The following is a 22,722-nucleotide window of genomic DNA, read 5'->3' as shown; positions in this document are numbered from 1 at the left end:
ACTGAAAGTCCTAGATATCTGAGGCTAATATGACTTTATAAGTGTATTTTTCTGTAATTTGATAACTTTAATTGCATTTGATGACATTTTGCCCTAAGTTTTCTCTGCATTCCTCTTAAAACTGCTATGTCCTTTTTTCAGAAGTGGGATCCAGGTTTTTTTCCCTAATGTTTGGATAGGTACTGGGGGCAAGCTGTTTCAAGTAGTGTACTTTTTAAGAGATCAGGCCTCTATTACTCTTTTATTTGGTCGTATTGGAGAGCTAAAGGTACAGCATAAAGAACACTGAGCTTATTTATTAGGGGCAGGGGGTCCAAAGTAGTAGGAAAAATACACTGAAGAGGAGGTGATTAGAAACTAACAGCCTTTAACCATTTGCATTATATCCACAATGTCAGTAACTACCTATATACCAATAAAAATATTTGTAATGCTATCTCTAGTAGGATCAAATTTAGTTTAAGATAATAGTAATTTAGGAAGGTGAAAAACCTTCCGTTTCTTTCAACTTCTGCTTTTCTCTAATCCTTTTTTAAGGGAATAATTAATTGTCGTTAGTTCCTGTTATTCATAATATGTACTTGATTCATTAAGTTATATCACTTTTGTTGATTTTCTAAGACTGGTGTAGCATATTGTGATTAGACTAAGGATTGGGTTGGAATATCCATTCTTTTAGCTTTTTAGATTTAGTATTCAAGAATCTTTTTTTTTTTTTAACTGAATCTGTGGATTTGGTTAGAATAAAAATAATTATTTTTAGGGAGGGTCAAAGAGGAGAAAAGCAAGAGCTAAGAAGAATAAAGCAATGAAGTCTATAAAAGTGAAAGAAGAAATAAAGAGTGACTCTTCACCCCTGCCTTCAGAGAAGTCCGATGAAGATGATGAAAAGGTAAGAATGTGTTTTAGAAGGATATTTATAATATCTAATATATTTATATTTATATTAGAAAGGTACATAGCATGCTTTAGTATACTTAATATTTAAAATTTGAACTAAGACCTGAAATTTTACTTTAAGGTACTAAAGTTCCTTATTTGTAGTTCATTACATAGTCTCATGTATGAAACAGAATTCTACCCATGACTAAGAGGGATAGAGCAGAGGTCCTTCCTTTTTAAAAATTTGCCGTTTAAATGAGGTTCTGTTTCCTTTCATTTTATTTTGAATTTTGAATGGGACTGGTTTACTTTAGTTTTTATAGGAAGGTGAACATTGCATGTATCATTATTAATGGGATTCTGGGTTATTTCTTTCTGAATCCACGTACATGCAATCCATAGTCTTGCAAAGAAAAGAAATTAGTCTTTGTCAAGATTTGGTTAGTAATACATTGGCCATACTTGCCCTTTTCAGGATGAGATCACTTCTGTGAAACATCCAAATAAAAAAATTAAAACAGAAAGAGACAGTGAAGAAAGACCTGAGCCAGATGTTTTTATAAAGAAGGAATCAGAAGAAAAGAGGGAAGCAAAAGAAAAAGAGAATAAAAGAGAACTTAAAAGGGAGCTAAAAGAAAAAGAGGATAAGAAAGATATAAAGGAAAAAGATTTTAAAGAGAAAAGAGAAAACAAAGTAAAAGAAGCTATACAGAAAGAAAAAGACATAAAGGAAGAAAAGGTATGCAAATCATAATATAAACTTAGAAAGTGACACAATCAGCATATTTACATTTTAGGAAAATAAATTGCCTATCATCCCAAATTAGCGTGAATAACCAAGTCCTTTAAAAATACATATGGGTATCTAGAAAAGGAGAAAAAATTTTTTTTGTTTGTTTGTTTTTAAAGCTTTACCTATATGGTAACTTTACAGAGTGGATCCATTTTTGGTTTCCCAGAAAGATAAAATAGAGTGTGGAATGTGAACAAATCACTGTAGAATAAAGTAAGACAGTAATTGTCTTGTGGAAGTGTTAATCATTTTACCTTTGTTTTTGTTGGACTTTTGTTTTTATTTTCTCTTTTTCTTTAGTTGAGTGAATCCAAGTCTGATAGCAAGGAAAGATCCAAGAAATCTTCAGTGTCAGATGCTCCAGTTCATATCACCGCAGGTGGTGAACCAGTTCCCATATCTGAAGAATCTGAAGAGCTAGATCAGAAGACATTCAGCATTGTAAGTAGTAGACTTGCTGATTATTAGTAAGAATTCATACAGTATTTTAATTGGCAATTTTATCTTCTGGAGCTTTTAATTTAGAAGTGTATTTGAATTGGGTAGTACTACAGTTCTGATTGATAAAGGCAATAGATTTGAATTTTGAAAGTTTTCTTAAATTTAGAATTAACTTGGAAAAGCTCTATAATAAAAACTTTAAGGAGAGGCATTTAGGGAATGCTTGGAGCAAACTTTTTTCCCTTCAGCTTTAGAATTGTAAACTTCTCTGTTCCTGTACCTTTTATCTTTGTAACATTGCTTCTTATCTATAGAATAGGACTAGCTTTTTTTCCCCCATCTTTTATAGAACAGTATTCTTAGAAAGTACAAAAAAAACAATTAGTGAAATTATTTCATTAGAAAAGTGAAAATAAGGGGAAAATGCAAAATGTAAGCCCCATTGTATTACTAGATTTAGTAGACATAAAATTACATTGTCAGATTCATAGAAACGTTTCTAAAATTTCTGCCTATTCCTTCTTGTGAACTAGTACAGTTTCATAGACCACTTTAACTAACAACTTGGCTAAGAAATACTGGGTTTACATGCTGTCATGCTTTTATATTCATCAAAGTCCCCCTCTGCCTCTCCCTCTTACGCACTTGCATGTGCTCTCTCTCCTCTCTCTCTCTCTAAAAAGATAAATGAAATCTTACAAAAAAGAATACTTCCTCTTTAGGATCTCTAGAATCTGAATCTTTTTGGTGTTTTGGTATAATCTTAAGTCAGTTTTATTGCTAGTATTAATCAAATGCTATACTTGAAAGATGGAAATTTTCACTTCTAAAAACACATTTTTGTTTTACCTCCTACACCGTTTTAGATGCCCAGGTTACCTTCTTTTCCCATTGTCTTCAACTTTGTACCCTAACTAGAGAATGTTGATCATTGAACCCATTTATTTATTCGTTCCTGCTAATTCCATGGCATGCCCATATTTTGCCCATATTTTTCATGCTCTTTAAGTATAGTAGTTCCTACCTCAGTTTTTTTCCTCCTTCTTACTTTTGGCTGTTTACATCCCTCCAATCCTTAAGAATGTTGGAAACAGTCAGAATAAGCTACTCTTATTCCTGTTTTCCATCATACTTATTTGAACATATCTCTGTACTTTTCATTTTTATCTCTTACATGCTGGGATCCCTCAGCATCTTTTTAAGGTTAACCTTTCTATTTGTGACCTGGTTCTTAATCTAGCCTCTCTCCATTTTCTGTTGATTTTTTTTTTTTTTAAAAAGCCTCTCTAGGGACGCCTGGCTGGCTCAGTCGGTTGAGTCACTGCCTTTGCTCAGGTCATGATCCCAGGGTCCTGGGATTGAGTCCCGCATCGAGCTCCTTGCTCAGCAGGGAGCCTGCTTCTCTCTCTGCCTCTGCCTACCACTCTGCCTGCTTGTGCTCTCTCTCTCTGACAAATAAATAAATAAAATCTTTTAAAAAATAAAAAATAAAATAAAAAGCCTCTCTACTGGGTGGAAATAGGGAGGTGGTGGTGTGCTTTTGCTTTTCTGAAGTGAAGACTGAACGCTTTTGAACTGCTGCCCTTACTCTGCCTATTCATTACTGAGTTAAGTACCTCTTGCCACCTTTCTTTGCCTACATTTCCTCCTTAGTCTTCTGACTGGTTCATATAACTGCTGAAATGGAAAACTTCCTGTTGTGCCCAATGCACGAGTTTCTTCTCCATCAACTTTTATGATTGATCTTAAAATCGCTTGTATTATGGAGAGAAGAATGGAATAGTTTTCAACGTGGACTCTGTAGCCAGACTTTCTGAGCTCACATGATTAGGATTTTACTGCTATATAAATTTTATTTGGAACTAGCTCTGATTATTAAATTCAGTGGTCTTTTCTTGGTCCTCATTTTCCTTTACATCTTTGCTTAATTTGACACCTCTTGATTTTCTTTGTGTCTTATTGATTTGTCTCCTAAATATCCTATGCAATTTAACAGTTAAGAAAGAGTACAGCCTTTGAGGTCAGACTTGGGTTTGACGGATGTCATTTCACTCTAAGCTTCAGTTTCTTCCATGAAATAAATAGTGTTGCAAAGCTCTACTAGCAGAATTAAATGAGGTGACTTTACACAACACATAGCTTCTAATACCTAGCAAGTGCTTTTTAAATATTGGTTATCATTGCTCCAATTCCCAGCTTCAGGCCTTGGCCTTAGCATAGATTTTGGTCAGGAATTCTTTTTTTCTTTACTGCTATCAGTCAGTGAGCAAATCATATTGGCTCTTCCATACTACTTCAAGCTATATCCATCTCTGCCTTCAATTATTTCAAAAGCTTCTTAGCTATTTTTCACTGCTCCCACTCATCTTTTGCTTATACCCTTTTCATTCCTGAGCACATACTCCACACACAGCAGCCAGAGTGATAATAACTGTTAAAGAGAGGGTAAAGTCACCCCTGCTTATTTTTTTGCTTCAAATCCTTCAGAGAGTGGCTTTCCCTCACTCAGGATGAAAGATTCATAATAGGCTAAAAGATACTGCATCTGGTTTATTATTCCCATCATCTCTTGCTACTTCTAGGTTCCGGCCATGCTGGCATTTATACTATTCCTTTGAACTTTCAATTTTTAGAACATATGTACTTGTTCTTCCCTCTGCTCAAAATTGCTTACTCTGTCATTTTCTTTAGATATATGCTCTTCTCTGAAGTCTTACTTGAAGTAGAAATTCCTCTACTTTGCTTGCTTTATTTTTCTTTGTCACCATCCAACACACTGCATCTTGTTTATTTTTTGGCTGTTTTCTCCTACTAGAGTACAGATTCCACAAAAGCAAGATCTCTTTTATTTATTGCTCTGTTTCCTGGGTCTGGGATAATGCTTAGAACATGGTTTGCCCTCAAATTACATATGTTGAATGAATCATTTTCTAGCAGAATATAAACTACCAAAATCGAGCAAGAAGCAGGAAATGTGGAGAACAGAGAGGAGTAATGCTGGAAATTGGAAAGGAAAAGATTTTCCCTTAATAAAAAAAAGACAACAGGCCTGGCAGAATTCTGATTTTAACTAAAAAGCATGTAATTCTAATATTATTTAAATTATTCCTGACAGAAGATGGATAACTTCCAAGCGATTTGGATAAATAAGTCAATAAAACAGAATAAAATACTCAGAAACGATTCCATACATATATAGATACTTAATAAGACTGGCCCTTCCATGGCAGTGATATGAGGATTTCTTCTTTAAATGATGTTGGTTCAGCTAAATATGTTTTCTGTAGTTGATCCATCCTTAAAATTCTGGGAACTAACCCAGCTTTGCTTCTTGAGGATATCATTATTTATTTTCATTCGTTTTGTATTTGTATGCATAAATAAAATTTGTATAGTTTGATTTTTTAATAATACTCTTATTTTAGTTTTGGCTTAAGGTTATAGCTTTTATTGCACATGTTGGACTTTTAACTAAATAATACAGTTTTTGATATATCATCCTTTTATTTGCATGCCAGTGATATGTAGGCATTGGAAAAGGTTGGTTCCTATCAAGCATTCCCAGTTCCCTGACCAGCCAAATATAAGAGCAAAATTCTTTAGCTACTTTCTTTTGTCCCAAAGGTTTAGAAGCATAGACAGTTTATACTTATAGCTACATTGATTTTAATAGCTTTGCCAGCATTTTTATTTTATGAAGATCCTTATTTTTTACATTTTATTCTATATTAGAGTGAATCTAAGATAATGAGTTGTGTTTTGAGATACATTATTTTTTAACATTCTGTGTTTAAGACTGCTTAATAATGTGTTACAAGGTATAAAGTAACCATTTTTATAGAAGGTAATTAAACCCAAAGCTTTAACATACATAAAGATTGAATTTCAATGATAGTGAAAAACCTTACTTTCTGAAGAAAATCTGAGAGAAAAAACCCTGATATTTAAGAGCTGCGATGCAAGCTTTAATGCTTATTTTAGCATCAAATAGTTGTTATATTTACTCCTATAGATGTATTGAAGAAAATAGATCTTTGTTGAATTCTTATTTTTAATACGTGTTCTTATTTTCCCATATTTAAAGTGTAAAGAAAGGATGAGGCCTGTCAAAGCAGCTTTGAAACAACTTGATAGGCCTGAAAAAGGCCTTTCAGAAAGAGAACAATTGGAGCATACTAGACAGTGTTTAATAAAAATTGGAGACCATATCACAGAATGTCTGAAAGAGTATGCAAATCCTGAACAAATCAAGCAGTGGAGAAAGTAAGTGATGTGCTTTTCAGGAAACATGAAATTTGTAATTATGTAACCATCTATTTGTGTCTTATTATTTCAGTTTCTTATTCTTAAGTTTAGGTAACAAAATAATGTTTAAAGAGGTAGCCTGAGGGCAATTGTTTTCATTTTTTCCCTTTAACTTTAAAACTTTGTATTTGTGAATGATTGCTTAATTATACATCATGATAAGCCACAGGTGGCACTTCTTCCTTTAAACACAAAATAGTGAAGGGTTGGCTGGGTGGCATAGTCAATTAAGCCCCAAGACTTCAGCTCAGGTCATGATCCCAAAATCCTGGGATTGAGCCCTGCATTGGGCTCCATGTATAGTGGGGAGTCTGCTTGTCCCTTTCCCTGTGCCCCTACCTGCCTGTTGCCTGTGTTCATGTGTGTTCTCTCTCTGTCTCAAATAATTAAAATCTTTAAAAAAAAAAAAAAGGTAGTGGAAACTTCCATTAAAATTCAGACTGCATTTTATTTTTAGAAATTTCTACAGTTCGCCAAATTTTTTTTAGTAATAACTTTAGAATTTTGCAGTACCAAATAAATAAATTTATTGTTAATATAAATTTAGCAGTTCATCTGCTAGGTGTAAGTATACAGCCTTGTAAAAATTAATTTTATCAAGCAATGTAAAATGCTGACTTTTACTTTCCCCTTTATTTTAGAAGCAGCAGCAACACAATTGATCTTAAAATTTGGAAATCTGAGCTGCTATAATATACAAATCACTTAATGACTACCAGATCCAGATCAGTGTTAAGCCAAGCTACTAGACAAGTTAGGAATACTCCAAAATGACCACAACCCAGTCCTATCAGTTTACTAATCCTATCAGATTACTAGTAATCATCTGTAAAATAACATCATCTGTACTTGAAACCCTTTATAAACTATATATAAGGCACTGTATATTTTTCAACTGAATGATACGATATATTATGAGGAGGGGCACCTGAGTGGCTCTGTCCATTAAGAATCTGATTCTGGATTTTGGTTCACGTTGTGATCTCAGGGTTCTGGAGATCAAGAACTCTCCCTCTACCCCTTTCCCTGTTCCCACTCTCTTCTCTGTCTGAAATAAATAAATCCTGAAAAAGAAAAAAAAAAGATATTATGAGGAAGGAGAGGAAATAATCATAAAGTACTATGTTATATTGTTTGGCTTAATCTTTTATTTATAGCTGGAATATATATACTGGAGTTTTAATGCTTTCCTTAAATACCATAAAACAGAATTCTATACATCTCAAGCTCTTTGAACTCACATGATGACTTCCAAACCACAGAACTATAGAACAGGGATACAGTAAAGTTCAATTATATATATTTATTAGGCTTAAATGGGAATATAGCCACATTATCTTTTTATATTCAAGATCCAAATTTAAAGTTTCTCTGTTAATGGGTCCCATACAATTGCTCTTTAGTACATTCTTTTTTTTTTTTTAGATTTTATTGATTTATTTGATAGACAGAGATCCCAAGTAGGCAGAGAGGGGGAAGGAGGCTCCCTCCCGATTAGAGAGCCCGATATGGGGCTTGATCCAAGAACTCTGAGATTATGACCTGAACCAAAGGCAAAAGCTTTAACCAATTGAGCCACCCAGGCACCCCTCTATAACACATTCTTTAGGACCCTTCTTAAACAAGCTTAATCTACACTATCTGATGATATCTTTAGTCAGACTACTAACATAGGTTATTTCTTTTATAGTAATAGGAACCATGATATGAGTACCTTCCTGATTTGTAAGTTTATAACTTTTTGGTTTCAAAAGAGGATGGATTACTACTTTTCATTCTAAAAGATTATAAAATGAAAGGATTTGGAAGAGAAGCAAAACTTAATGTTTAATTTGGAGTCTTATTCATATGGGAGCACCAGCCTGGCTGTCTTTGGAACATGGAACTCTTGATCTTAGGGCTGTGAGTTTGGTGTTGGATGTAGAGATTACTTAAAAAGATTGGAGTCTGAACCATATAAAGTTTTTAAAAATACTAGAAATAATGTCCTTAGGCTTTTTTCCATAGAAGGCCAAGTATGTGTGTATGTGTGTTTCTGTCTAGAGGTTAGGGGTTCCATGAAAAGGCTTAATTTTTTCCACCAGACTGACTTACCTGTTCTTCTTCTAGAAACCTGTGGATTTTTGTATCTAAGTTTACGGAGTTTGATGCAAGAAAATTACATAAATTATACAAACATGCTATTAAAAAACGGCAGGAATCTCAGGTAAATTAATGCATCATATTTTTTCCATTAGTTTATGTTATTAAAACTGAGACATTCTTCCATATAGAAGAATTTAGTTAATAAATGTAGAAGGAATGAAGGAAATGCAAAATCAGTGTTAGAGCACAATAAAAGCTGTTACAGGTAGGATCTTCTGAAGGAAGCTAAAATAAGTGGTCATGAAAACAAGATATTGGCATAGTCCAAGGGTATCTCCTCCAAAGTGTTTAAAAACCACCTTAAACATTTGATCAGGGTTAATAGCATAAACCCTCAGTACATGCACTAAGAAAGGTACATCACTTTTGTGGAATTCTTAGCAAAAATGCATGCCTTAGTTTGATCATGAGAAAAATATCATACAAACCCCAACTGAAGGATGTTCTATAGAATAACTGTCTAGTACTCTACAGAAGTGTCAAGGTCATCGAAGACAAACTAAAAAGCTGTCTGAGATTGGAGGAAATTAAGATAACATGAAAACTCATTTTTCATATGAATACCATATTGGGTCTTGGAGCAGAAAAAAGATTTTACTGGAAAAATGTAAAAATGAATAAAGTTTCTAATTCAGTACATAGTATTGTCCCAACGTTAATTACTCAGTTTTAACTATGCTGTGCTCTTTTGTAAGATACTAACATTAGGAGAAGCTGGGTAAAAGGCATATGGGAACTCTAGGTACTTTTTTTGCAGCTTTTCTGTAAGTCTAAAATTCTTTCAATTTTAAATAAAATTTTTTCATTTTAAAGAAAGTCATAGGGGACAGATAGTCTGTGTTTTTAAAAAAGGTATCTGGAAGTGATACATTTATACATTCTAATATATGAGGACTTCTTTCAACATCAGGATTTTCTTTTTAGGGTGGTTATTTTTTTTTCTTTTTCCAATTTTGTAAGGGTATTTGAAGCCACTTTAAAGATTCTTACGTATCTGCATTTATTTTAGCAAAATAATGACCAGAACAGCAACTTGAATGCTCAAGTGATTAGAAATCCAGGTAAGTGTTACTAATTGTTTTAGAGACTAAATTTAAAAATTGTTTTCCTCTTTCAGGTTTGTTTTACGCAATACCCACATTTTTCTATCAAATCTTGTTATCTTAAACAGTAATCCTTTTAGCTTATTAATCTTCCCATAAATCAACCTCTTGTCAGTTTCTGGAACTTACAGAATAATTGTTAAAGTGAATGTATTTTTAAAAACACAAAAATACAAAAAAAAAAATAAAAAAGAGACCATTTCTGAAGTATTTAACTGTTGAACAACTGATTTTTTTTTCTGGAGTTGAATTAGGTATTCTTATAATCTAGCAGCAAAGTTACTTTTGTACCATGTTTTTTTTTGGTCTGTTTTCTCTGTTTGTTTTTACACGTCATTAACCAAAACTGTACTCTTTTATCTAATAGATGTGGAAAGATTAAAAGAGAATACAAATCACGATGATAGCAGCAGGGACAGTTATTCATCTGATAGACATTTATCTCAGTATCATGATCATCATAAAGACCGACATCAGGGAGATTCTTATAAAAAGAGTGACTCTAGGAAAAGACCCTATTCTTCTTTTAGTAATGGTAAAGATCATCGTGACTGGGATCATTACAAGCAAGAAAGCAGGTAAACTGGACAATTAGTTTTAAAATTTTGCTTATTCATATCTTTTTTTTTTTTTTTTTTTTAAGTTTGCAATACTCGACTTTGTATCAGTCAGTTCAGTATTCAGGTAATCATTACAAATCATAAGTGAAATAAAGGTGTTTGTTTACAAATAAAAAAACTGATACATAGTCCTTTTTTAATATTGAGAACTGAATTTCTATAAATTTTTTTTAATTCTTAATTTAAGATCAGAGTGCTATAATAAATCATAGGATTCATTTTTATTGGTTGATTTTAGGAGATTATTGGCTCAAATACTCTTCAAAATACAATAATAGACTAAAATAAAAGCTCAGTGGAATATGACTGAAATTTGATGGGGGGAGTTTTGTATTCCATTAAAAAAACGGGAAAAATTAACTGATCTGAAAACACTTTACTGAGTTTATATTTAATCACAACAATCTGGGAAGTCTTGAAATCAGAAGTTTTCTCTGTTTATTGTTGTTATTTGAAAACTAAGTAGTAAAAAACCTTATATAATTACAAAATACATTATTTGATAAAGGAATACTTTCATCAGTTAATTATAATTATGAAGAGCAAAAGATAAAACAGAAGAATAAGTAAAGATCAGAAATAGAGAAATTAGTAGATTTTCTTTTCATTTTAGTTAGGCTCACTGCAATAATTTCTTCTGTCATAGAAGCACTGTCATAAATACAGCAATTCTGGAATTGCTCTTAGAATTAGAAAAGGCACACAAAACAAAAAGATCTGTTTACATGTTGTAGTAAATTTTTATAATTTCACAGGTTTATGGAACATAATTTTATGTTGTTTATAACAACAACCTTTCCCCAACTAATGAAAATTCTCTTCTGACAAATTAGTTCACAGACTGCATTTTAGAGGTCTTTATTTTTTTTCTGGTTAAAAGTTCATAAGAGGCTCTGATTTCAAGTGTATTCTGTATCATTATCTTAATCTCCACTTCCAGATAACTTAGATGCAGTAGTATAACTTTTGCATAGGATAGTAGCAGCCAGTTGAAAAATGGGCGTTTGAACTAAATGAAATAATTCAGACAGAGAAAGACAAATACCATGTGATTTCACTTGTGTCTGGAATCTTAAAAAAAAAAAAAAAAAAAACAGAAAACAAACAAAACTCATCAATACAGAGAATAAAGCAATGATTGCCAGAGGGAGGGGGGGCGTTGGGGGGATAGGTGAATTAAGTAAAGGGGACTAATAGGTACAGACTTGCAGTTATAAATTTATATAAATTCAGATAATTATAATATATAAGTAATTTATATATTTATATTATTTATATAAATAATTTATATAATTTAAATAAATTCAGATGATTATATAATATATAATTATATAAATTTATGAATTTATGTAAATATAAACTTATATCGGGATATAAAGTACAGCTTGGGAATAGTCAGTATTGTAATTACTTTGTATGGTGACAGATTGTAACTACACTGAACCATGGTGAGCATTCCATATTGTGTATAATTTCAAATCTCTTTATGTTGTATACCTGAAGCTAATGTGATAAGTATAAGTTATGCTTTAACTAAAAAATAAAATGGGCATATAAAATAAGCTGCTGTCTGAGGTATTCTGTATGATTCACTTCAGTTTTGTGAATTGAATCATTTTTCTAGCAAGACATGCAGAGATAGATCCAATGACTGAAGCTCATTTAGGAAGTTTTTGTAATGAAACACAGAGCTTATATCCAATTAAGAAGATGCCTTAAAGTATTTTTCTGTTTTATTTTTTAATTATTTTATTTGGAAATTTTAAATTCACATTATTAATTTAATCCCTCATTTATCTTTTATTAGGTATTACAGTGATAGAGAGAAACACAGAAAACTGGATGATCACAGGAGTAGAGATCACAGGTCAAATTTGGAAGGAAGTTTAAAGGATAGATCTCATTCTGATCATCGTTCTCATTCAGATCATCGGTTACATTCAGACCATCGGGCAAGTTCTGAATATACACACCATAAATCTTCCAGGGATTATAGGTATCATTCAGATTGGCAAATGGACCACAGAGCTTCCAGTAGTGGCCCCAGATCACCTTTAGATCAGAGATCTTCTTATGGCTCCAGATCTCCATTTGAACACTCAGTTGAACACAAAAGTACACCCGAGCATACCTGGAGTAGTCGGAAAACATAACAAAAACTGATACTTTGTTTTTCTGGACTTTTCTTTTAGCCATATATCATAAACCAACACAGTAATTGCCTTACATGACTTGAAAGATATAAACAGATCTTCTATCAGTAGCAGTATTGTTACTTCTTTCCAGGATGCAAGGTCTATTATCCCAACAGAAGAGAAAATATTTTTATATTTAAGGATTATGCTGCACTGTACTACAAATACTGTAGTACTTTTTTTTTCTTTTTTAAAGAAATGGAAAATGTTTACTATTACAGGGACCTCAACACTGCCCTTCCATATAGGCTGGATAAAACTGTTTTTAAGTCAGTGATTTTAGACTGACCTCCATTTAAATTATGTTTGTATATGAACTTTACTCTGACCTGTGATCATGTTTCAGGAAGGAATGAAAGAGAGTTCTTTTCTTAATAAAGAAAAAACACTCAAGGACTTTGTTCACTTTCCAAAGCTACTTGTTTACATTGTACACTGCGACCACCTTGCCGCTTTTCATCACAAGCTTGAATATTTAAATTCTGTACTTATATCTGTAAAATAGCCAGGAATTTCCTGTTTGTGATCTATTATTATGCCTTTTTACACACACACATACACACAAATGGCTGTAAATTATTGTAAATGGATTAAAATGAGCTTTCCTTACTTCCTTTCCCTTCTCAGGCTTTTTTTGACTGTTCCTTTCCCTACCAACTCAGGCCTTCTTATCATTTGAAAATATCAGTGTAATAACACTTTTTAATGATTTGTCTGATGGAATCATTGTTTAGAATGTAAAAAATGGGGAAAGGGGCCACTTAATTCCATTAGTCCTCTTTTTATATTGACTATTTTATTAGATACATGTTATTTTTTTTTTTCTTTTGTAGTAAATATTGTGTTTGTAGTAACAAAATGGTGAGATAATATGTAAAATCTAAACTGCATGCTCTGGAAACATTTTTTTCAGATGCATTTGGTTTAAAAGGGTAGGTGTATGAACACTTTTCAGAATCCAAAATGGCCAAAAGTTATTGTAAATCCATTTGTTTTCCCTTTTCATGTGGGCAATAATGTCAAATGTGCTATGCAGCCAGGTAACATTTTAGATAAACTTGATTGACTTTTAATATAAACTGTTACAATGCACACTGATTGTATATAAAAACCTTATATATGACAAATTAAATTTAAGAAAAAGGATATGTGGGCTCCTGTAATTTTCTGCTGCATTCTTATTCCCTTAAGCACTTAACTTTGTTTTTTTTTTTTTAAGTGATAATGTTTAGCTACCAGGAAAAAGGTATTTTGGTAAGCAGTTAACTATTGTCAATGTGTGGCACTACAACTAAATCTATTTTGAAGACTATATGAACAATCTATGAAGTAAAATTGAGATCATAGAAATCTTTGTTGGACTCTTGTTGGTTTCCTGCAGATTTTATTTTAGAATGCCTTATATTTATTCACAGATTTTTATTTTGTTATATTCAGTGGGAATTTTTGAGTCAGTGTGGCATACATTGGATGTGTGCTATGCTGTAGCGAATTTGAATCTTAACTTCAACAAATATAAGTATATTGGTATATGCTTATAATATTCTTAAATGTGTCCCTGTTGATTAACTGTGGGAACAGTCTACAGAAATTTATTCATAGATGGTGTATTTTTTAGACATTTTTCTTTTATCTATTTAGGTCTAAGATTTTATCTGTACGAAACAAAGCTTCCCCGTCCCCCTTTTTTGGGAATAGTGATACCTCTTTTAGTTACCCTGAAGAATAATAATCTATTTTTCCCTGGCATATCAGATAACATAGCAAAAATAACTCAGTTTTTAAACATTAATTTATAATTAAATATAAAAGTGATAAAACAGTTTAGTGCCAGTACATTTTTTAAGCTTTTCCACTTTTTTCCATATTGAGTATAAATGATTATTCCATAAGATAGCATTTAACAAGGAAATACAATACTTAATGAAATTGTAATATTAACACAGAAAACAGATCAGGGTTGGCATTTTTAATTCATTTTGTAGCTGGGATATTTGTGTTATATCCTATTGTACAGATTTCATAGAAGAACAATATTAACATATTTTGAGGCAATGGAATGGCTTTAATTTCTTAATGACATATCTAGTTGAATATTTCAGTCAATTAGTTGAGTTGAATGAAAAATCTAAAACTGTTTGTAACATTAATTGATGGAAAATATGTTCATTATTTGTAAGAAATCATCAATCCTATAGAAAAGGAATAAGCCATAAACTTATTAAGACACAATGGAGAAGAACATTAGTGCATAGATATAACAGGGAACATTCTCTATAAAATATGCTTAAATTTTGTCTTACATGCTTATTCTGCTTTGCTATTTTTATTCATTTGTGTTTAAATTTTCAAGGGTGAGAGATTATGCATAGTACTGTACCAGTTAACCTCCACTTCAATAATATACAATAAATGATTCTTATTAAAAGCAATGGCCTCTTTGCTTATAAAGAAAATATTCTTTGTTCAGGATATGTTAGAAAATAATTTTAGACTGGAAAGCTGTCAAAAACGAGTGTGAATGATTGATTAATTTCAGAGTAAGTGGCTTAATAAAACAAACCTTTATAGTTGCATGAAATATGGTAGGTTACATATATGGTAATTTATGTAATCCATTTTTCTAGTTAAATAATGAAAGGGTTGTATAGATACACTGATTGACACTGATTTCATTTCTATGGGATTTAAAGAATATGCACTGGGGTAATTAGCATAATTCCTATCTTTATTACTCTTTCTGACTAATAATAGAGTTTTATAGTTGTAATTGTTTTGCAGGAAGTACAGTGATTTGGGAGTAAGGGTAGGTAGGGAAAAGCAGCTAATTTTTAAATATGGGATTCTTTTGGACTTACCCATCTTCATTTGAAATTGTAATACGAACTCATAAATGTGGCTTGTTAAAATTTTAAGTAGTTTGTTACTTAACAAGTAATGCAAAAAAAAATTTTAAATGTTTCTAAATTGATATTTAAGGTATTAATATAAACAACTATCAGACCCCATTACTGAATTTCAAGACTCATATATTGTAGCACTTAATGCAAGATTTGTGATGAACATGTTTAAGGACAGGCAACTAGGCACAGTACAACAAAAATACCCTGAGGCAAAATAATGTCAAAAAAACTTCTTGTTAAAAGTTTAAAACAAAACAATTGAAATTATATTTTCTCCTGGCAATGGCTATAGTAATTGATTTGATAGATGCTTTGTGCTAACTTTTTCTTCTTTTTTTAAGAACCAAATAGATTGATTTTATTATAGGATATCTTTAGATTCTTTATAAAGAAAGACCTAAGGATAGGAGATCCTAACTACATTAAAGAATCAAAGGTAAGATTATTTGGTAAAGTAGGATTAAAATATACTTCTAGGTTTTTTCCAAATACCTATACAAATTCTTCAGTGGGACTTCATGTGCCATATTTTCTATCCTAAAAGGCCTTTAGTCACCTTGTCCTTTAATCAAAATAAAACAAAAAACCACCAAACTTAACCCACCTTTATTTTGAAATAAGACTGGTAGTTCAAATTCCCAAATGAATAAGATGCTTTTAATTCTGTGTCCCAATCTGCATTTGAGTCTTGATCTAAATATTAAATTGAAATGGTATAGGTTGTCTCCAAACAAAACTTGAGTTCATAATGCTTCTCTTAAATGAGCTAAAATATTGATTGCATGGATGATCTACATTATCTGCCAGAAATGTGGATTGAATTGTAGTTTTATTATTTTAGACTACTGTTAGGTTTTCAGTCTGTTGATGAGCTGTGGAATTGACCTGACACATTGTTTTTTTCCTCTTTTTACCGTTCAAAACTTGCTTTGTCTCTGGTGTTCTTCTATTTCACTATGCTGAGTTTAGGTGTGGTTTTATTTTTTTTTAGATCAGGTCTTGCCTCAACCAGTTCTTGGTACTTTCTGGAAACCTATGGTATTACTATCATAATGGTTTTTGGTTTTTTTTTTTATGTCTGTCCTCTGTCTCACCAATTTTACTGTTTTCCTTTAATCTTTCCATTTCTGTGCTGAATATCTTCAGCTTCAACTACTCCCCTGAACTCATCTCCACTTAGATATCTAATAGGTATCTAATCTTAAAGTATGTAAAACCAGACTCTTCTCCACCAGTAACATCAAACAACAACAAAACAACTGCCAATCTTCCATAATTTTTGATAAATGAATGGGCTTGGCAATTATAACTTTATAATATGTGGCACTTAACCCCTAGCTATTTCTATTCTTTCTGTCTCACATTACTCCTATTGTTTAGAAAACCCCAAAGAATACTTTTGGGACTTTGCATTGTTGGTCATTCAGTCAAGAAAGCCTTTATCCCTCCCTGATTTGTACAAAACTTGTTCCCTCACTTAAATAATTCAAGTCAAGTCTGCTCACATGTCACATCAAGTCTCTAAACTGGTGCTGTGCCCCTATCAATCATTTTTGAATCCCTTTTCTTTTCCTTCTAGCACTTGTCATTACTTGACTTTTTTTTTTTTTTTTTTTCTTTTTTTCATTTGTCACTGGCTGCTTCCTCGTGAACATGTATGTTCCTTAGGGGCAGGACTTCATATTCACTGAGGTAACCCAAGTACCTAAAACAATGCCTCATGTATCAATTGCATTTTTTTCATTATTTTGGTTCTTTCCCAGAAATGCCATGTCCCATAAGTGGCAAGAATTATTAAACTTTTGTCTTTCCATTATTACCTGATCTGTTGGTATATTTGGAAACATTTATATGCCTATCAGTATTTCAATTACTAGAGTCTTTTTACTATCTCTTGCTTTTTAACTCAACTAATAAAAATCACCTGAAACAGAGAAATACCTAAGTCTCATCTAGAAATTAAAGGTCTCAAGTAATAGGATTTTAGGGATTTTAATATTTATTTTATTGATTTGAATAATAACAGAGGTTAATTCCCCTCTTAAAACACTATGCTTCTATATAAATGAAAAACATTTTTGTAACTTATGACTGCTTAGAAAGATAATGATACTTTGTGAAGAGATATTCAGAGATGTGGTATGTAATAGAAAAATATAAAACATTTTAATATGTCTGTTCCTTAATCTTTTGATAGGAAAAATGTTTTTTGGTGGCATGATAGACTGTCCTATGCTACTCATAAGGAAAGAGTACAACTTATAAAAACACCATAAAGCAAGAGAAACATGCTACATTTGCAATGTCTTTAAGGTGAAATAGCCAAAAAAATTCCCTCTCTGGCTGGTTTTTGATATTTTCCCATTAAAAATTTAGATCATGTTTATATAGGGTAAATGCATCCTTTTTAGGTATACATTGTAATAAGCTTTGACATATTACACAGTTGTTCAACCACCAACATATTTAAGATACAAAAACATTTTCAGTACCTCAAAAAAGTTATCCTATACTAATTTCCCAGTACCTAGTCCCTGGCAACCACCGATTTGTTCCTACAGTTTTACATTTTCCATAATGTTATTTAAAGGAGTCATACAAAATATAGGTTTTGAGCCAAGCTTTCACTTAGTATAGTGTTTTTGAGATTCATCTGTGTTTTTGCATTGAGAGTAGCTCATTACTTTTTATTTTTAAGTGCCATTCTTCATACAGTTTGTTTATCCATTCACCAACTGGACTTCCAGTCATTTGGCCATTATGATTAAAGATGCAATAAACTGTCACATGCAAGTCTCTGGGTAGACGTATTCTAAACTTTGGAAGTACTTTGGAGTAGGACTTCTAGGTTGTATGGTAAAGTACGTGTTTTATTTTATAAGAAAACTGCCAAACTATTTTTCAAAGCAGATATGCCATTTTATGTTCCCAGCAGCTATAGATGAAAGTTCTTGTTACCCTTTAACCATGTGAGCATTTTGTACTGTAGTGTTTGTTTATTGTTTTTGTTCTTTTTGTTTTCATGTAGCCATTCTGGTAGGTGTCTAGTGGTAACAAGTAATTTGCATTTCTCTAGAGACTAATGGTATTCAACATCTTTTAATGTGTTTGTCATTCTTATTTCTAGTCTTCAAAAATTTTTCCAATTTTATAAATAGTATTGTTTATAGAATTCACATATCAAATAAATGCAATTTTTTTTCTAGTCTATGGCTTGTCCTCTTCTTCTTCTTCTTTTTTTTTTTTTAAAAGATTATATTTATTTATTTGACACAGAGAGAGAGAGAGATCACAAGTAGGCAGAGAGGCAGGCAGAGAGGGGGAAGCAGGCTCCCCACCGAGCAGAGAGCCTGATGCGGGGTCCGACCCAAGGCCCTGAGATCATGACCTGAGTTGGAGGCAGAGGCCCAACCCACTTTGAGCCACCTAGGTTCCCCTATGGCTTGTCTTTTAATTTTCTTAACAGTATCTTTTGAAAGGTTGAGTTCAAAAAATTTTTTTTATAAAATCCAGTTTTTCCCTTTTTTCTTCTGTGGTTCCTTTTTTGCGTTTAGAAATCTTTGCCTAACTCAAGATCACAAAGATTTTTCTCATATGTTTTCTTTTAAAGGGATTATATTTTTAGGAATTGTATTTAAGTCTGTGATCCATTTCGAGTTTATTTTTGTATATAATGTACGATGAACAAAAGGTATGTGGGGTTGTTTTCAGTTTTTGGTTTTATTTTTGGGATATTATTTGTTGAAAAGACTATCTTACCACTGTCTTGATTACTGCACTTTAAATAGTAAATTATGGGAGCACCGGGGTGGCTCAGTCAGTTAAGCAACCAACTTTTGGTTTCTACTCAGGTCATGATTTTGGGGTTGTGGGAGCGAGTCCCGTCTCAGGCTCTGTGCTCAGCACAGAGTCTCCTTGAGATTATCTCTCTTCCTCTCCTGCCAACAACCCCCCCCCCCCATCCCCCTTGGGTTCTCAATGTTCTCTCTCTCTCAGTAATAAATACAATCTTTAAATAAACAATAAATTATGAAATCAGGTGATGTGAGTTCTAAATTTTGTTCTTCTTCAGTATTGTTAGGGCCTTCTAAATTCCTTTGCTTTTCCACATACATTTTAGAGTCCAATTGCTATGTTCTACTGAAGTCTGGTAGGATTTTGATTGAGATTATATTGAGTGTATAATCAATTTGGAAAATATTGACAGTTTTTTACTTAGGAGCACAGTATGTATTCCATTATTTATGTCTTTAATTTCTCTCATTGTGATTTTTTCACTATACAAATCTTGCTACATAAATTGTTAGAACCATCCCTGTTATAAATGCTTTTTTATTACAATTTTTTAAAAGATTTTGAGAGAGAGCATGAGGAGGGCAGAAGGAGGGGAAGAAAAAGAAGGGAATCCCAAGCAGACTCTTAGCCGAACACGGAGCCTGATGGGGGAACTCAATCCTATAACCCTGTGACCTGAGCTGAAACCAGGAGTCCAATGCTGAGTTGAATGAACCATCCTTGTGCCTCTTTAATTTGAATTTTTAAGTATTTATTGATTTTTGGAATTAACTTTTTTCCTGTAACCTTGCTGTACTCAATAATTAGTTCTAACAGCTTCTTCCAGATTCTTTGAGATTTTCTACATAGATTATCATATCTTCTGTGAAAAAAGTTTTATTTGTATCTTTGCAGTCTTCTATGCCTTTTTTTCCCTTGCCTTAATGTACTTCCTAGGATCTTTTTTATAATGTTGGTAAGAATGGACATTTATTGCCTTATTTCCATCTGGCATAAATTTGTTCTTCCAACACTGATTATGGTAGTAGCCATAGCTTTTTGTATATGACCTTTATCTTGTCAAGGAAGTTCCCTTCTAATCTTAGATTTCTGAGTATTTAAAAAAATGACATTTTTAAAATATTCTTAAAATAACCACAAGTACTTATTCTTGGGATATGTGAACCTGTTGTACAACTTCTTAAATCATGGAATCAGATTGGAGACTGCCACCTTCGTTACCTATTCTACTTTTACTTCCTCATATAGTACTTTTTAATCAGAGAAACCATCAAAAAACAACTTGTGGGATTTTTTTTTTTTAATGTAGTGGGATTTAATGATGAAATTGAACTATCTCAAGCTGCTGGTTAGTATTTTGGACAGATGGACATTATCCATGTGTTTCTTTCAAAAATATAACATTTCTTGTAGCATCTCTGTTTCTGCTGCTTTTGCAAAGTACAGCACCAGTCTAGTACACAGTTATTCTTCAAAAATGCATTAAATATTAACTGGTTTCTTACTCTTTTCTTTCTTTTTGGCTTAAGTTTATTTTTAAGTAATCTCTATACCGAACATGGGATTCAAACTCATGACCCCAAGATCAAGAGTCATATGTTCAAACTGAGCCAACCAGGTGCCTCTAACTGATCTATTCTTACTGCTTTATGCACTCTTTCTTCTTGTCTTGTCTAATATATGGTTCATTTAGATTAGTTTCCCTTGGAGAATGTTGTCATTTTTTTTTTAGAATTCAGTTCACTTTGTTGCCTGGTGGTCTCTACTCTCTAATGGGTTCAAATAAAACTATGATTTTTTAGATTAACTATTTTTTCTTGTTAGAATTAAGAATGTTTATAACTGTATCCTAAGAAGAGGCACTCTAAAATGGATTTTTTAAAGTCAAGTTTATTGGGCATAATAGACATCCTACAGTAAATTGTATGCACCCTATGGGTGCAATTTGGTGAGGTTTGAGAAACATATACATTAACATAATCATGATACAGAATATTTCCTGAAGTTTTTACTGCACTCTTCCCAATCTCCATACTTGAACTGTGCCCAGGAAACCACTTACTGATTGGCTTTATATGACTACAGATTAGGTATATATGTAGTTTAATAAGTAAATTAGTAAAATCACACACTTTTTGTCTGACTTCTTTTGTTCAACAAAGTGTTTTTGAGATTAGTTCCTGTTATTGCATGTATCTATAGTTCTTTCCTTTTTATTGCTGTATAATACTCCATTGTATGGATCTACTGCTCACTTAATGGGTTTCCAGCTTTTAGCTCATATGAATAAAACTTCTATGACCATTCCTTTACAAGTTTTGTGCATATGTTTTCATTTCTTGGATAAATACCTTGGAAAATAATTGCTAAATCATATGCTAAACACTGAACTTTTTTTTTTTAATCATGCATTGCTCTTCTTTTTTTTTTTTAATTTTTTATTTTTTATAAACATAAAAATTTTTATCCCCAGGGGTACAGGTCTGTGAATCGCCAGGTTTACACACTTCACAGCACTCACCAAAGCACATACCCTCCCCAATGTCCATAACCCCACCCTCCTTCTCCCAACCCCCCTCCCCCCAGCAACCCTCAGTTTGTTTTGTGAGATTAAGAGTCACTTATGGTTTGTCTCTCTCTAAACACTGAACTTTTTTTTTTTTTTTAAAGATTTTATTTATTTATCAGAGAAAGAGAGGGGGAGAGAGCGAGCACAGGCAGAGTGGCAGGCAGAGGCAGAGGGAGAAGCAGGCTCCCCACTGAGCAAGGAGCCCTATGTGGGACTCGATCCCAGGATGCTGGGATCAAGACCTGAGCCGAAGGCAGCTGCTTAACCAACTGAGCCACCCAGGCGTCCCTAAACACTGAACTTTTAAAGAAGCTGTCAAACTTGTCCAACATAGCTGTACCATTTTACAATACATGAAAACTGCACTTGTTTTGCATCTTTGCCAGCACTAGCTATGGTAGGTTTTATTTAAAGTTATTATAGTAGTTATGTAGTCACATGGTTTTAATTTGATACTGATCTCTTCATGTGCCTTTGGGTATTTATGTCTGAAGTGAAATACTTATCAAATCTTTTGCCCATTTTGTAGTTGGATTATTTGCTTTCTTGTTACTGAGCTGTAAGCATTTTTTCTGTGCTATTTTTAAATAGATTATGGGATTTTTTTTGATAGGTTATATATGTATATATATATTTTAATTTATTTGACAGACAGAGGTTACAAGTAGGCAGAGAGGCAGGCAGACTGAGAGGAAGGAAAGCAGGCTCCCTGCTGAGCAGAGAGCCCGATGTGGGGCTCGATCCCAGGACCCTGGGATCATGACCTGAGCCGAAAGCAGAGGCTTTAACCCACTGAGCCACCCAGGCGCCCCTAGGTTATATTTTCTAAAGCAGTTTTAGGTTCACAACAAAATGAAGCAGAAGCTAGAGATTTTGCATATGCTCGCTACACTCATTATCCTCTCAATTATCAATATCCTCTGTAAGCATTTTAAATACCAGTCTTTTATTAGGTGTATGTATTGTAAGTA

General features: G+C 32.7%; 1 protein-coding gene across 2 annotated transcripts in view; it reads left to right on the top strand.

The window, feature by feature from the left end:
- Positions 1 to 18,597, top strand: part of CHD1 (chromodomain helicase DNA binding protein 1) — a 75,943-nt gene extending 57,346 nt beyond the window's left edge. The window contains exons 30-37 of one of the 2 annotated variants that reach the window (XM_059175554.1): positions 764 to 892; positions 1,358 to 1,621; positions 1,976 to 2,116; positions 6,201 to 6,379; positions 8,531 to 8,627; positions 9,576 to 9,627; positions 10,037 to 10,247; positions 12,097 to 18,597. In XM_059175554.1, the coding sequence (XP_059031537.1) occupies positions 764 to 892; positions 1,358 to 1,621; positions 1,976 to 2,116; positions 6,201 to 6,379; positions 8,531 to 8,627; positions 9,576 to 9,627; positions 10,037 to 10,247; positions 12,097 to 12,442 (1,419 nt within the window). In that variant the 3' untranslated portion in view covers positions 12,443 to 18,597. The remainder of the gene's footprint in view (positions 1 to 763; positions 893 to 1,357; positions 1,622 to 1,975; positions 2,117 to 6,200; positions 6,380 to 8,530; positions 8,628 to 9,575; positions 9,628 to 10,036; positions 10,248 to 12,096) is intronic. The other variant, XM_059175555.1, reaches the window with a different exon arrangement.
- The last annotated feature ends 4,125 nt before the right edge of the window (positions 18,598 to 22,722 follow it).

The sequence above is a fragment of the Mustela lutreola genome, chromosome 5 (assembly GCF_030435805.1).
Source record: "Mustela lutreola isolate mMusLut2 chromosome 5, mMusLut2.pri, whole genome shotgun sequence".
Classification (NCBI taxonomy): domain Eukaryota; kingdom Metazoa; phylum Chordata; class Mammalia; order Carnivora; family Mustelidae; genus Mustela; species Mustela lutreola.
This window is presented reverse-complemented; position numbering and strand designations above follow the sequence as displayed.